This window comes from Schistocerca serialis, chromosome 1 (assembly GCF_023864345.2).
Source record: "Schistocerca serialis cubense isolate TAMUIC-IGC-003099 chromosome 1, iqSchSeri2.2, whole genome shotgun sequence".
NCBI lineage: Eukaryota > Metazoa > Arthropoda > Insecta > Orthoptera > Acrididae > Schistocerca > Schistocerca serialis.
The window spans coordinates 1,261,485,256-1,261,501,362 of record NC_064638.1 but is presented as its reverse complement, the minus strand read 5'-3'; the positions used below and the strand labels follow the sequence as shown (position 1 = coordinate 1,261,501,362).

Sequence of the window (16,107 nt, the reverse complement as noted above, 5' to 3'; positions counted from 1 at the left end):
ATGTCTTTGTTAAGCAACACCTCCAAAGTACTGCCTTTAACTTACTTTCCTACTTTTAAGACACTACCCATTCTCCATCACCTTTCCGCTGTTCATATCCTGTTACCACCATACTCCATGTTGGTCCCTGTGGATGTGACATCATAGCTCACCAATAACCTCCATGTCTTTCCTAATCCTCCTAACTTCATCCTGACCCACAATTATTTCACTTCTGATGGCTAAATCTGTAAACAAATCCTTGTTACTACAGTGGGTACTCACATGGCACTGTCCTAAACTATCTTATTCATGGGCCATCTGGAGGACTAATTCCTTTCCAGTCAGCACATAAAACCCCTTGACTGTTTCAGATTCACTGATAGCATTTTCATAATCTGGACTCATGGCAAGGACGTCACCTCAGCACCAACTCCGAAATCCACTTCACCTGAACCTCCTCTGCTAAGCAGGGCACGTTCCTAGATGTTGATCTCCACCTATGAGTAGGCTCTATAGATACGTCTGGTCACATCAAGTCCACCAACCACCAACAGCACCTCCACTTTGACAGCTCTTCCATGTAGCCTCACCACCCGTGGATGCAACATCTGCAGTGGAGAACAGAAGTTATTGATAGCCGTTGTTGATTTATAATATCCTACATAGTTAATTCATAAAAAGGTTTCCTGTGCCACGTCCTCCTCTGATACAATTAACCCTGTTAACCAGCCACCAACCAGCTCTCCTCAGATCACCCAGGATAATGCTGGCCTTGAAAAGCTCAATCGCATTCGTCACCAGGGCTTCAAGTACTTCTCATTGTGCCTTGAGATGAGGGATATACTGCACAAAATCCTACAAGCATCACACAGCGTGGTGTTCTCCTGCCTGCCCAACCTACAGAATATTCTTGCCCATCCCTGTTCCAATCATGTACCTCATGGGTCATTTCCTTGTGATTGATGAAGGTGCAAGACCAGTCCCATACACCCACCCACCACCTCCTACTGCAGTCTAGTCACAGGCTTTTGTTACCCAATAAAAGGCAGGGCCACGTCTGGAAGTAGCCATCTTATATATTAGCTATGCTACAATTACTGCACAACATTCTATGTGGTCATGACAAGTAATGAACTGTCTACTTGCATCAATGGCCACTGCCATACTGTGGCAAACCGTGAACTTGACCACCCAGTAGCCAAACATTCTATGCACCACAACACAAATGCTTAAACAGTTGCTGCACTACATGAGCCATTTTGACAATCCCTTCCAGCACAAGTATCTTTGAACTAAGCAAGTGGCAATTGTCTCTCCAACTTAACCTGTGCTCTCGCAGTTCCACTGCCTAAACCTTCACTAACATGTTTTCGACTCCCTCATCTTACCTTTCCCCTTCTCTCTTCTGTCCAGATTGTCTACTGCCTTCGCTCCCACTCTTCTCCCCCCCCCCCCCCCCCCCTTTAGAAACAAAGAAACAAACATACGCTTTTCTCTGTTATAAAATAATAGGTTGCATGTCTGAGTACTACATTGCATTAACTGGCTTGTATCTCCCTTCAACTGCCCACAATTGACATGGCAGCAGAGCATTGTGCGTGTTGATACATCCTTGCATTCATGTACTTTTTATTTTGCAAACAAGTTCTTATGCACATTATCTTTCCAAACTGGGCTTCGCCAGATGATGTGCGATAACAGTAACTGAAAGCTGGTTACATTTTTTATATTTATATGCAGAAAATATAGCTATTTCAAACTATCTCTGATAAAATGGTTCATCTGGATACAATTCGGTGTGAAATAGCATCTATTAAGTAATTTTGCATTTTGAGGCAAAATAACATGTATTTTGCAGTTATTGCACAATGTGAACTTTTCCGGTCCCTAGTTGTAGGTGAGTGGTTGCCTTCTCTTATTTTACTTATCCAAAGCCACTCTTAATTGCATAATTTCTGTAAAATACTACTGTATTTATTTGTGTTATGCATTTGTTAGTGCTATAAACTAACCCAAGAGAACAATATTTAACACAGTATTGCGTTTAATAGTTTCCACATAAGCAAGCTATAAAAATAACTTGCAGGTATAGGAACATAATCTCCAGAATCAAAAGGCAGATTGAACAGTATTTTTTACAGTTTGTGTCTTAGAATCTGTACTGAACATTTAAAATTTCAAGAAGGAATGTAGAAAGGAACAGACAAATGTAGACTTTAGTAGACCCAAACGACTCTTACTTTAAAATGATGACTTCCTGTTGAAATAAATAAATAAACATAGTTGAGAGTTGCTCAAATTTGCAGCATCTGTCGTATTAATATTGTGGTATGCTTTGTACACCCACGTACTGCCATAGAGTTAACCTGCTATGTTGAAATTTGGCACAGTACAAGGACAAAGTTTGAGGTTGAAAAATTGTATCAAGCCACATCAAACAGGAAGACCAAACTGTAGTCCTTGACATGATGTGCAGCTTTTATGATTTTGAAGTTCCTGTTGTTGCTTTCACCTTTAATGTGGAATATATTTATCTAAAGTATATTTATGCTACAATATTAATCTTACAATCATTTTCAGCTCCTGCTCGAATTGCATCATTTTCCCAAGTTTTACATGAGGCTCTAGACTCTCATGTGACACTTGCATGCATTTCTATTGGCAACCCAACACCAAATGTTTGGTGGCAGCATGGGAAGGAGATTCTGAAAACTGACTCCAGATTTAGAATATCCAAGAACTCTCTTCTCATTGCAAGTAAGTAATTAACTTTCTTCAAGAATTCTTATTCCATTTCATTTCTATTTTTGCTTATTTCTTATGTTTTGTAAATAATGAAATTCCTATCTTGAAGCAATAGTCTTTCAGAACCAATTAGGTGCAATGAATCAATATTCACAGCAACAATCACAGTTCCAACATTTACGGAATTTTAACCAAATTTGTGAAGACTAGTAAGATGATAATGTATTAGTGACATCATGCTGGTTTCTGTAGTAGTTACCGTAATTGCCAACAGTGCAAATTAAGGTAAGCAATGTGAAACAAATGCAGTTTAACAGCTAGTAAAATGCCTCTGATTTCACAAATTTGGCATCATGTAAGTTTCTGGAGAAACAAAGTGACAAATTTACACAGTCATTTACTAAACGTAAATACTGTAACTAAGAGATAAACAGTAGACTGAATAGAGAAAAATTCAAGTGATGTAATTACAGCCAACACAGTGGAATGCAAACTCTTCCAAGGAAATCTCTCATTGTAATGTTTTTGGCAAAATGTTCGTGTGAATACAAGGAGAAATTTTAATGAATAGAGGGGGGAGGGAAAAGACAGAGTCAGCTAGAAACCATTAATCTTCATATATCCATATTTAAACTGGATGAAGGTGGGACACAGCTGGTATAATTTTTATTAAAAATGAAATTCCTCCAGCTGTACTTCAGGTTTTTTACTTACTTTACTACTAGTTTCGGTGTTGCGTCAATGCCATTTTCAGGCCTGTACACTTTGCTGAAATCAGTTGTGTGTGGCTCAGTCTAGAAGTCCACGGTGGGCAGTAACTAGTGTTGTAGACTGTGTAAGAACTTAGTAACATTGCCGCCTAGCAATGTTGATAACATCATTGCTTTGGGAGATCATGCAGAGACAGCAATCATTCAGCACAGATGGTGGTATAGATAGAGCAGCAGGTGTCAAAGTGGAGATATTGCTGGTGGTTGGTAGGTTTGATATGGATGGAGGAGTTGATGTTCCCACTTCAGAGGTGTAGATCGACATCGAGCAAGGTGGTTTGTCTTGAGAGGACCAGGTGAAATGAATAGGGGAGAAGATGATGAGATTGTGAAGGACTGTGGATAGTGTCCTCACCTTCGATCCAGATCATGAAGATGTCATCATTGAATCTGAACAAGGTGAGGGGGTTTAGGATTCTGGATAGTTAGGAAGGATTTCTCTAGATGCCCCATGAATAGGTTGGCATAGGATGGTGCCATGCAGGTGTCCATTGTTATACCAGGGATTTGTTTGTAGGTGATGCCTTCAAAGGTGAAGTAATTTTGGGTGAGGATATAGATGGTCATGGTGAACAAGAATGAAGCTGTAGGTTTGGAATCCATTGGGCATTGGGAAAGGTAGAGTTCAGCAGTGGCAAGGACACAGGCATTGTAGATGTTAGTGTCAAGGAAGGTGGCATCAATAGTGATGAACAGGGGCAGGAACTATGGAGAGCTGATGGAGGAAATAGTCGGTGCATTTCTATAATAGGGTAAGTAAGTTTTAGGCAATACGCTGAAGGTGTTGGTCTACAAGAGCAGAGATTCTTACACTGCCGGGGGGGGGGGGGGGGGAGGGGGGGGGGGGCACAGGAGGCACAGTAACTGGCCACAATGGGGCATCCTGGGTGGTTGGGTTCATGGACTTTAGGAAGCATGTAGGAGGTAGGAGTGCAGGGATTGGTAGAGGTGATGGGAGAGAGGGACTCAGGGGAGAGGTTCTGGGATGGGCCTAAGGATTTGAGGATAGACCGGCGATCCTGTTGGATTTCTGGAATGGGGTCACTGTGGCAGGGTTTTTAGGTGGACGAATCTGACAGCTGGCACAGTCCTTCCACCAGGTAATTTTTGTGGTTCAAACCCACAGTGGTGAAGAAGCCTTTATGAACTGAGTCGACCAATGTTGAACCTTGTATGACTCAGTTCACTCAATCCAAATGTGGTCCTCCCCCAATGTTAACACTCCAGAATTTCTTAACATCAAACCTTGCCTCACCAACATTCCCAAAATCCCCCAATATGCTAGCTAACCCTTCACCCAGAGAAAGAATCACAGCCCACCACCTAAAAAGTGATCTTGACCTTATAATCCTACCAGCTGACAAAAGCTCCACCGCTGTGGTATATATACTCTTCTTCCTTTCTGTAATGGTGTTTGGGGGTGGCACTTATTAACAATTGAGAGTTAATTTTGTTCTGCTATAGGCATTGCCTAAAGTGTAGTCAGTTGCTTCTTTCTTTCCTTTTAATCTTGTAAGCCAAAACTAAATGTTTGTTGCATGTCTGTTTGCTAGATTTGAAGAAGGAGAATGAGGGAAACTACTCATGCTATGCAAGAAACTTGTTTGGTGAAGATAAAATAAGTTACAAGATCATTATAATTTTGCCTCCTGAAGTTCCCTTACTGGAAGTTATTGGTTCTGACCATCACAGCATTAAACTACAGTGGACTTCTCCGGAAGATGGAGGTGCACCAATTTTGGGTATGTATTTACTTAAGAGTGCGAAAATTATCTAATAGTTAGCTGAGTACAATACTTTTTATCAACATTGTGCATTATAGTCAGTAAATAATGTATGGTGAAAGCCCACATTACAGGGACTGTAAAATCTGTTGGGACCTCTGAATTAAAACACAAAAGATTTATAGTAACAAGTAATCACAGGGAGACACTGTAGGCAAGGAGTGACAAACGTGTCTTTATAATTGACTCAGTTGGGACGAAATGTAGACAGTGTAAGTTATTTAACTTAATCTCCACAATCGTCACATAACACAGGTCATATTCATTTGTATCAAGAAAGTAGGAAGTAACTGTTGCTAGGTCAACAATGCAGGAGTCTACAGGGGGCAGGCACTTAGTGCCACACACCTGTGTCACTTCTGTATAAGCTCTCAACTGTGAACTATCACCAACTGTTGTTTCTACCTGGCAGGTGTGTGGCTTAATGCTGGATTCACACTCTATAGTGTACTCCATGTAAATATTTGTAGAAAAGTTGCTTTGCTCTTAACCCTTTTGTTTGGCGACACGTGACATGGAATTGTGTGACCAAAAGGTGTTGATAAGCTCTTTGTGTACCTGTCACCTTTTGGCATTAGAGATTTCTGTACCTAGAATAATTTATTTTTTTTAGTCTTCTGACTGGTTTGATGTGACCGGCCACGAATCCATCTCCTGTGCCAACCTTTTCATCTCAGAGTAACACATGCAGCCTACATCCTCAATTATTTGCTGGATGTATTCCAGTCTCCGTCTCCTACAGTTTTTGCCCTCCAGCTCCCTCAAGCACCACAGAAGTCATTCCCTGATGTCTCAACAGATGTCCTATATCCTGTCCCTTCTCCTTGTCAGTGTTTTCCACATATTGCTTTCCTTTCTGATTCTGTGCAGAACCTCCTTAACCTTACCTTATCAGTTCACCTAATTTTCAACATTCGTCTGTAGCACCACATCTCATATGCTTCAATTCTCTTCTTTTTTGGTTTTCCCACAGTCCATTTTTCACCACCATACAATGCTGTTCTCCAAATGTATATTCTCAGAAATTTCTTCCTCTAATTAAGGCCCGTGTTTGATACTAGTAGACTTCTCTTACCCAGTAATGTGCTTTTTACCAGTGCTGTATTGCTTTTGATGTTCTCCTTGCTCTGTCCGTCGTTGGTTATTTTGCTGCCTAGGTAGTAGATTCCTTAACTTCATCTACTTCATGACCATCAATCCTGATGTTACATTTCTCACCGTTCTCTTTTCTGCTACATACTCATTACTTTTGTCTGTCTTTGATTTTCTCTCAATCCATATTCTGTTCTCAGTAGACTGTTCATTCCATTCAGGAGATCATGTAATTCTTCCTCACTTTCACTCGTTATAGTAATGTCATCAGTGAATTGTATCATTGAATCTGAGGGAATATGGTATAGTTGTAGGTAAACAACTAGAATTCTCTCATATACAGATTTATTCACACTTAGCGCCTACACAGATACAAGTCCGGAGGCTAACTGTCCCCCCCCCCCCCTCCCCTCTCCATGCAGTATGGAGTACGTCCCTGTGAATGGGGGGGATGAGAAGTTAGGAAGGTAACATACAGTTCTTCTGCGTCAGGCGGAAGCGGTCGACTGGTAGGAGACCGGGGGGGTGAAGCCCGGTACGTCGACGGTGAAGTCAGCAAGCGACGCCGGCGGCTGAAGACGACGTCCCGTCCTGGAGTGAAGGTGTAGCACTTCGTCAGCCGGCAGGCGGAGAATCACCTTGCCAGAAGGCCTAACAAAGGCACGCAAATTGCCACACGCAGCACTTCTGCTCAATTTAAAGCGGTGCACCACACGAGATTCTGCACTTCCTCCCTCAATATTGTCACACGCGAGTACCACACACACTGTATCGCCATCTACGACCACAGATAATTTATGTATGTCATCAGGGTGCACATGTGTTGTGAATTCTTGGATGGCACCTGTACGAGCAATGGTAGGGAGGCAGGGAGGTGTGGGAAAGCCATGGCAGGGGGAAGCATCTGCTAAGAGGGGGGTGGCAGGTGCACTAGACTGTGCAGGAGACAACCTCGGGCGATCAGCTGACAGACGAGGGACCGTGACCGAAGGCAACGACGAGCCAGCATGGATTGAACGGCATGACAAAAGAGCTGTCACACGAAGATGGTAACACAATGGTAGAATCCGAGTGGTTGGCAGTTCGACTGCGAGGGCTGTGAGGAGTGAAGCCCCGAAAAGATTGAAGATTGGCCACTCGAATTAGATGAACGCGGAGAAGGAGCAGTGCTCGGCAGAGAAACACGCTGTGGAAAATCAATACCCAAATGCATGGTGTGGGAAGATGGATGGCCGCTCGAAGCAGGAGTGGGAGAAATAGGGGCAGAATCAGGGAGGTTCACCTGAGGCTCAATGAAAGCTGGTTTTACTCGGTTGAGTGAGACCGTGGTTACAGAGTCTTTTATGAGGAGATCCATGTTATTCTCAGAGCGTTTGACGACCTTGTAAGGACCTGTGTAGGGCGACTGAAGCGGGGCTTTGACTGAGTCGTCTCTGAGAAACACGTACTCACAAGAGTCTAGCGTGCGCGGTACGTACACGCGCGGAGGTGTATGAGCAGCCGGAGGTGGCGGCTGAATTTTGCTGCAGTGCAAGCACACCCGCTCGAGAAGTGAAGGGAGTTCAGAGGGCCGTGGAAGTGGGGTCGGAGTGACTAATTCTCCAGGCAAAACCAGAGGTTGGCCATATACAAACTCGGCTACGGACCCCTTGAGGTCTTCCTTGAAAGTCGCACGAAGGCCAAGAAGCACGAAGGGCAGTGCCTCTGTCCATAGTGAGTCATGGCAACGCAGGGCAGACTTCAGGGTGCGATGCCATCGCTCAACAAGCCCATTGCTTTGGGGGTGGTATGCAGAAGTATGAATTTTGACAATACCACACATTTTACATAAGTCAGAGAAAACTGAAGACTCGAATTGTCGCCCCTGGTCAGTGGTGAGGTAAACAGGTGAGCCAAATCTAGAGATCCACGAATCTAAGAATGCTCGACTTACTGTCTCAGAGGTAATGTTCGGAACAGGCACAGCCTCAGCCCACCGAGTCATCCTGTCAATAGCTGTAAACAAGTAACGGAAACCCTCGGAGGGGGGCAAAGGGCCTACGAGGTCGACATGAACATGGTGAAACCGGCCTGGAGGTTGGGCAAAACAGCCGAGGGGTGGAGAAGTGTGCCTGGAAACTTTGTTCTGTTGACACACCATGCATGCCCTTGCCCAAGACTGACAGTCACGGCGCATGTTTCTCCAGACAAACCGTTCAGCTACCAGACAGGTGGAGGCTTGACACCGGGGTGTGCTAATGTGTGTAGTTTGTCAAAGACCTGGCGTTGAAGGGGCTTAGGAATGAATGGCCGCAATGTACCAGTCAAGTCATCACACCACACTAAGTCAGATATGCCAGGGAAAGTAGAGCGTACCGGTTGGAGAGAGGAGCTGTGGTCTGAAATTAACTGCACGGTATCGGGGTCTGCCGATTGCAACCGAGGCAGGTCCGTTAAGTCAATTAAGGTTGTGACAGCACCAACACGCGAGAGAAAATCAGCGACCACATTGTCCGCTCCTCGGATGTAGCGAATGTCATTTGTAAATTGCAAGATGTAATAGATGTGACGAAAGCGTCGTGGGGGCGGATCAGCCGCAGGATTTTTTATGGCAGGAACCAACGGCTTGTGATCAGTGAGCACATAGAAATCTCGTCCCTCAACATCAGTTCTGAAGTGTCTTATGGCCTCGTAAACTGCAAGTAGTTCTCTGTCGAATGCTGAGTATTTCTTCTGCGCGTTGTTTAGCTTTTTTGAGAAAAACTGCAGGGGGGTCGTAACATCGTTGTATGTCTGACTCTGTACCGCGCTGATAGCATTGTCACTAGCGTCAGTAGTGATAAACATTGTGGCGTCCGCCCGTGGGTGAGCAATAGTGACAGGGGAGGCCAACAGCTGTTTGAGTTCATTAAATTCCTTATCCATGTCTGATGTCCATGGTACCTGGCGGGTGCCAGAAGTTTGTGGACCAGCGAGAGCATCTGCGAAAGGAGCCTGCACCGCAGAAGCGGCTGGCAAATGTTTCCGGTAATAATTAACTGTTCCGATGAATCTGCGTAATTCCCTGTAGGTCTGAGGGCGTAGCATCTCGAGAACAGGCTTGATCTTGTCCTGTGGTGGTGTCAGACCGTCCGATGACACAACATAACTTAGGAATGTGACGGATGACTGGTGTAATTGAGTCTTTTTATTGTTCAGTTCAATACCAGCGGCTGCTAAAATATCTGTCACAACTTGAACATGCTCCTCACTCTGTTCTAAAGTAGAAGCAAAAACCAATATGTCGTCCATATATACGAAACAAAAGTCTAGATGGAATAAAGTTTGATTGATGAAACGCTGCCACGTTTGGGGTGCATTTTTCAACCCAAACGGCATAAATTTGTATTGGAACAGCCCGAAGGGAGTGGTTATGGCAGTCTTTTCAATGTCCTCCGGAGCCATAGGAATCTGATGAAATGCGTGCTTACAGTCCAAAACAGAGAAGTACTTTGCACCTGTGAGCGCATGATTGAAGTCTGCGATGTGTGGGACCGGATATTTATCAATGATGGTGCGGGCATTTAAACGCCTATAGTCTCCGACCATACGCCAAGCACCGTCTTTCTTTTGGTCAAACAGGATAGGACTAGCCCAGCAACCGGAAGGAGGTTCAATTATTCCCTTTTGTAACAGATCGTCCAATTGTTCTTTTGCAATTTTCATAAATTCCAGCTTGAGGTGGCGTGGACGTTGCGATATGGGCGGCCCATCGGTTAGACGTAACCGATGAACTGTGCTGTTAGTGACTACTGCAATACGTGGCGCGGCACAATAGTCAGATGTCTGTGAAGCGGAGCAGGCAGTGGCAGACGGGCCAAGCTGTGGTGCTGAGGGCATGGAAGTACAGGTGTGCCACCCGCTCGTAGGCTGCGTAAAGGCCGCACACGTGTTAACATGGGCGAGGTTGGTACACTGGTTCTTGGCAGCGGGCTGTGCCGCTACGAGCGCTGTAGGCACGAGTGGGCGTGGCCGGACAGCAGATGGCTGTAGTTCATCGCCACAAGCTTGGCAAGTTAATTTTCCATTCGTAACGCAAGGAGCATGAGCACTCGGGCATACCCTATCATTACAAAAGGGGGTGCTGACACAGTTTACAGAGTTCACAACATTGTCGTTAACGTGCACGGGCACGGGAACACCAGATTGGCACGGACTGACCTTGTCTGTAGCCGACGAGTCGTCTGCTTGTAGTGCCGCGAGGCGTTGTTGTGTGGAGGCCAACTCGTGGTGTATGTCGCGGAGATGCAGCAGCATTTCCATACATTCCATCCGCAACTTAGAAGACTTGGCGCACTCCACTAGCCACTTGTTTGTCCAAGATTGCAGCTCCAAGGATAGGTTTACACACTTCTTAGCACAGCACACATGTTTGGTGTTAGCCGAACTGTCAGTCGGCGAAGCGAAAGGAATATGTTTGTTAAGGGAGGGGTAAAACACATTATTTTGCACAAAATCTTGTGACAACTGATAGTGCTTGAGGAAATCAATTCCGAGAATAGGTTCTTCAATTGTTGACACTAGAAACGTGCACTCCAGCTTGCACTCAGGCGAAAGTTTCACTGTATACAAAGTGGAACCCGAACACTGTAGGGTAGACAAGTTCACTGCACGGAGTACTGTTTTGTGTGGTTGCACTTTATTGGTTGCTAGGCGAACCAGCAGCAAAGAGATGTCTGCGCCAGTGTCTACCAGAAAACATACACCTGATCGTAAATCGCGAACATAGACTCGACCACACTTACTGTTATTATCCGAAACAGAGTGCAACGTGGGATGGTGCCCGTTGTTTACATCGCAGGAGGTGGCACCGTAGCCTACCTGCGGTTGGAGTTTGGGTAAGAACATGGTGACTGGCATTTGCGAGCTTGCTCCCCGAATCTCGCGTGGAAGAAACAGTAAGGTTGGGCGGGCCTGTGCCCTTGTGGGTAGTTGCTAGGTGACAGAGTATGTGCCCCAGAGTCTTCCACAGAGGCCGATGCACTGTCGTTGCGAGGAGTTGAAGGTGCAGGCAGGGCGGCTAGTTTAAAAAACTTGTTATCAGCAGCACCAGACAAGGGCGTGGCGTCAGAAAGCGTCTTAGTGCGGTCACGTCCAGAATGCAGTGCACGGAGCTCACATTGCCTGGCGGAGTATGCTCTGTCGGCAGCGCGTAAACGTTCATTTACTGGCCTATCTTCATACGCGGATATTGCAGTCTGGACAGGCAAAGGCAGCTTTTCAGTCCAGATTTCTGCGAGCGTGTCATCAGGCATAATTTGCTCATCGACGAGAAGACGGATGCACCGCCACAGCTGGGACGGAGACCTGTTGCCGAGACGCTCTTCGTAGATGAGCTGTCACACATTTTCTCTCCTGGTTTTAGAGACGCGCTCCAGTATCGTTTGTTTCGCCACAGCATACTTCCCTGCTAGGGGGGGTGCTTTGACCAGATCATAAACTAAATCGACGTGGTCGTGAAGATGGTTCATGAGACAGGCGAAGTGTGTGTCATCGTCCAAAGCACAGACATTGAATGTTTGCTCAACCAGGTTAAACCAGAACTCCGGGTGAGCGGGTTTGAAGTCTGGTAATTTCGGCAGATTCGGCACTGCAGTCACTGCGGAGGTGCGCCTATTACTTCGGACGGAAGTAGAGCATGCAGAAGATTGCGAGTCCGGATTATTGGCATCCCGTAATGCGGGAATCGCGAAATTCACTTGACGCCGGGGGGGCGGCTGAGAAGCGACGGACGCTCAAACGGTGTGAGGATCGTAGTCAAAATGTGTATTCTCATTGACGTGGTAGCTTGGAGAGAAGCCACAAGTGCTTAAGTACGCCGGTGAATGTCCGTTATGCACACAGTATTAACTCGACTGTGAGTGGTGGGGCTGGTTGTAGATGTCGGAGTAATTACTGTCCAGCACAGAATTGTTGACCTGATTAGAAGCAACACAAAGATCCCACACACGTCCATTAGGATGCACACTCGGTGTGATATTTGCTGTTTGGTGAGCATTGAACACCTGTTGACTAGCTGGCGCGGAAGGATACACACGTGGCGGGAACTGATTCGAGTTTGAATTTACTACTGGATTTTCCAAAGTAGCAAAACCTCGCTCGACACCACGAACTCTATTGAATTGTGTGTTCGACACAGGAGTAGAAATGTTCCAACCAACACTCTGTGGAGAACACGTGGGAAGGTCCAGGCTAACAAAGCCGGAGTCCACGACCGTTGGCGGTTGGAAGAAACTGGCGGCACTCGATGAATTCCACTGCGTGTTCTGGCTGAAGGATTCCGAAGATTCTTGCGGCATGTCCACTACGATGGCAGGAGTGCTGGAGAGATGTTGATGGAATCCGGGCGGCGGTGAATGCTGAAAGGCCATTGTCTGGAGCTGAACAAAGGCCCTCGCGATCGCGGAGAAACCCGACGCGGTAGGTGCGTAAATAACCTTCAGGCGGTAACTCGGACACGTATTACACAAAAACGGGGTCACCAGTGAGGGAATATGATGTAGTTGTAGGTAAACAACTAGAATTCTCTCATATACAGATTTATTCACACTTAGCGTCTACACAGATACAAGTCCGGAGGCTAACTGCCGTTAGCGTCCAACATGCTCTCCAAAGCCCTCTCCTCAAAGATCGCACACTTACGCACAGAACAAATATCGAATTTTATGACGTTCTACGCCACAAATCCTTTCACTTTGAATTTTAATTCCACTCCAGAATCTTTATTTTATTTCCATCTTTGCTTCTCCAGTCTTTCTTTCTCATCCTGTCCAGGAAGTCTCCCCTTACACAGAGTTCTGGGTGAATTTTCTGAACTGTACCCCTTTTCCTAAACCTCTCCAGTCCTTTTCTGTCACCCCTCTTCCTTCCCCTTCAACTCTTCTGCCAGAAGAAGAATCCACTGGCTCAAAAAGCTTGTAAAAGTTAATCCCTTTGTGTGTGTGTGTGTGTGTGTGTGTGTGTGTGTGTGTGTGTGTGTGTGTTCTCTGCTGCTGCCCCTTGATGAGTAGGTCTTTTTTATCTATCTGTTTACATCATTTATATATAAAAACAAAGATGAGGTGACTTACCGAACAAAAGCGCTGGCAGGTCGATAGACACACAAACAAACACAAACATACACACAAAATTCAAGCTTTCGCAACAAACTGTTGCCTCATCAGGAAAGAGGGAAGGAGAGGGGAAGACAAAAGGAAGTGGGTTTTAAAGGAGAGGGTAAGGAGTCATTCCAATCCCGGGAGCGGAAAGACTTACCTTAGGGGGAAAAAAGGACAGGTATACACTCGCACACACGCACATATCCATCCACACATACAGACACAAGCAGACATATTTAAAGACAAAGAGTTTGGGCAGAGATGTCAGTCGAGGCAGAAGTGTAGAGGCAAAGAAGTTGTTGAAAGACAGGTGAGGTATGAGTGGCGGCAACTTGAAATTAGCGGAGATTGAGGCCTGGCGGATGACGAGAAGAGAGGATATACTGAAGGGCAAGTTCCCATCTCCGGAGTTCGGATAGGTTGGTGTTAGTGGGAAGTATCCAGATAACCCGGGCGGTGTAACACTGTGCCAAGATGTGCTGGCCGTGCACCAAGGCATGTTTAGCCACAGGGCTATCCTCATTACCAACAAACACTGTCTGCCTGTGTCCATTCATGCGAATGGACAGTTTGTTGCTGGTCATTCCCACATAGAATGCGTCACAGTGTAGGCAGGTCAGTTGGTAAATCACGTGGGTGCTTTCACACGTGGCTCTGCCTTTGATCGTGTACACCTTCCAGGTTACAGGACTGGAGTAGGTGGTGGTGGGAGGGTGCATGGGACAGGTTTTGCATCGGGGGCGGTTACAAGGATAGGAGCCAGAGGGTAGGGAAGGTGGTTTGGGGATTTCATAGGGATGAACTAACAGGTTACGAAGGTTAGGTGGACGGCGGAAAGACACTCTTGGCGGAGTGGGGAGGATTTCATGAAGGATGGATCTCATTTCAGGGCAGGATTTGAGGAAGTCGTATCCCTGCTGGAGAGCCACATTCAGAGTCTGGTCCAGTCCCGGAAAGTATCCTGTCACAAGTGGGGCACTTTTGTGGTTCTTCTGTGGGGGATTCTGGGTTTGAGGGGACGAGGAAGTGGCTCTGGTTATTTGCTTCTGTACCAGGTCGGGAGGGTAGTTGCGGGATGCGAAAGCTGTTTTCAGGTTGTTGGTGTAATGATTCAGGGATTCCGGACTGGAACAGATTCGTTTGCCACGAAGACCTAGGCTGTAGGGAAGGGACCGTTTGATGTGGAATGGGTGGCAGCTGTCATAATGGAGGTACTGTTGCTTGTTGGTGGGTTTGATGTGGACGGACGTGTGAAGTTGGCCATTGGACAGGTGGAGGTCAACGTCAAGGAAAGTGGCATGGGATTTGGAGTAGGACCAGGTGAAACTGATGGAACCAAAGGAGTTGAGGTTGGAGAGGAAATTCTGGAGTTCTTCTTCACTGTGAGTCCAGATCATGAAGATGTCATCAATAAATCTGTACCAAAGTTAAATAAATAAATCTGTACCAAAGTTTGGTACAGATTTATTGATGACATCTTCATGATCTGGACTCACAGTGAAGAAGAACTCCAGAACTTCCACTCCAACCTCAATTCCTTTGGTTCCATCAGTTTCACCTGGTCCTACTCCAAATCCCATGCCACTTTCCTTGACGTTGACCTCCACCTGTCCAATGGCCAACTTCACACGTCCGTCCACATCAAACGCACCAACAAGCAACAGTACCTCCATTATGACACCTGCCACCCATTCCACATCAAACGGTCCCTTCCCTACAGCCTAGGTCTTCATGGCAAACGAATCTGCTCCAGTCCGGAATCCCTGAATCATTACACCAACAACCTGAAAACAGCTTTCACATCCCGCAACTACCCTCCCGACCTGGTACAGAAGCAAATAACCAGAGCCACTTCCTCGTCCCCTCAAACCCAGAATCCCCCACAGAAGAACCACAAAAGTGCCCCACTTGTGACAGGATACTTTCCGGGACTGGACCAGACTCTGAATGTGGCTCTCCAGCAGGGATACGACTTCCTCAAATCCTGCCCTGAAATGAGATCCATCCTTCATGAAATCCTCCCCACTCCGCCAAGAGTGTCTTTCCGCCGTCCACCTAACCTTCGTAACCTGTTAGTTCATCGCTATGAAATCCCCAAACCACCTTCCCTACCCTCTGGCTCCTATCCTTGTAACCGCCCCCGATGCAAAACCTGTCCCATGCACCCTCCCACCACCACCTACTCCAGTCCTGTAACCCGGAAGGTGTACACGATCAAAGGCAGAGCCACATGTGAAAGCACCCACGTGATTTACCAACTGACCTGCCTACAATGTGACGCATTCTATGTGGGAATGACCAGCAACAAACTGTCCATTCGCATGAATGGACACAGGCAGACAGTGTTTGTTGGTAATGAGGATCACCCTGAGGCTAAACACGCCTTGGTGCACGGCCAGCACATCTTGGCACAGTGTTACACCGTCCGGGTTATCTGGATACTTCCCACCAACACCAACCTATCCGAACTCCGGAGATGGGAACTTGCCCTTCAGTATATCCTCTCTTCTCGTCATCCGCCAGGCCTCAATCTCCGCTAATTTCAAGTTGCCGCCACTCATACCTCACCTGTCTTTCAACAACTTCTTTGCCTCTACACTTCTGCCTCGACTGACATCT

General features: G+C 46.2%; 1 protein-coding gene across 1 annotated transcript in view; it reads left to right on the top strand.

The window, feature by feature from the left end:
* LOC126456813 (Down syndrome cell adhesion molecule-like protein Dscam2) overlaps positions 1-16,107 on the top strand; it is a 389,296-nt gene that overhangs the window by 309,706 nt on the left and 63,483 nt on the right. The window contains exons 27-28 of the mRNA XM_050092611.1: positions 2,563-2,739; positions 5,051-5,239. Of these exons, the coding sequence (XP_049948568.1) occupies positions 2,563-2,739; positions 5,051-5,239 (366 nt within the window). The remainder of the gene's footprint in view (positions 1-2,562; positions 2,740-5,050; positions 5,240-16,107) is intronic.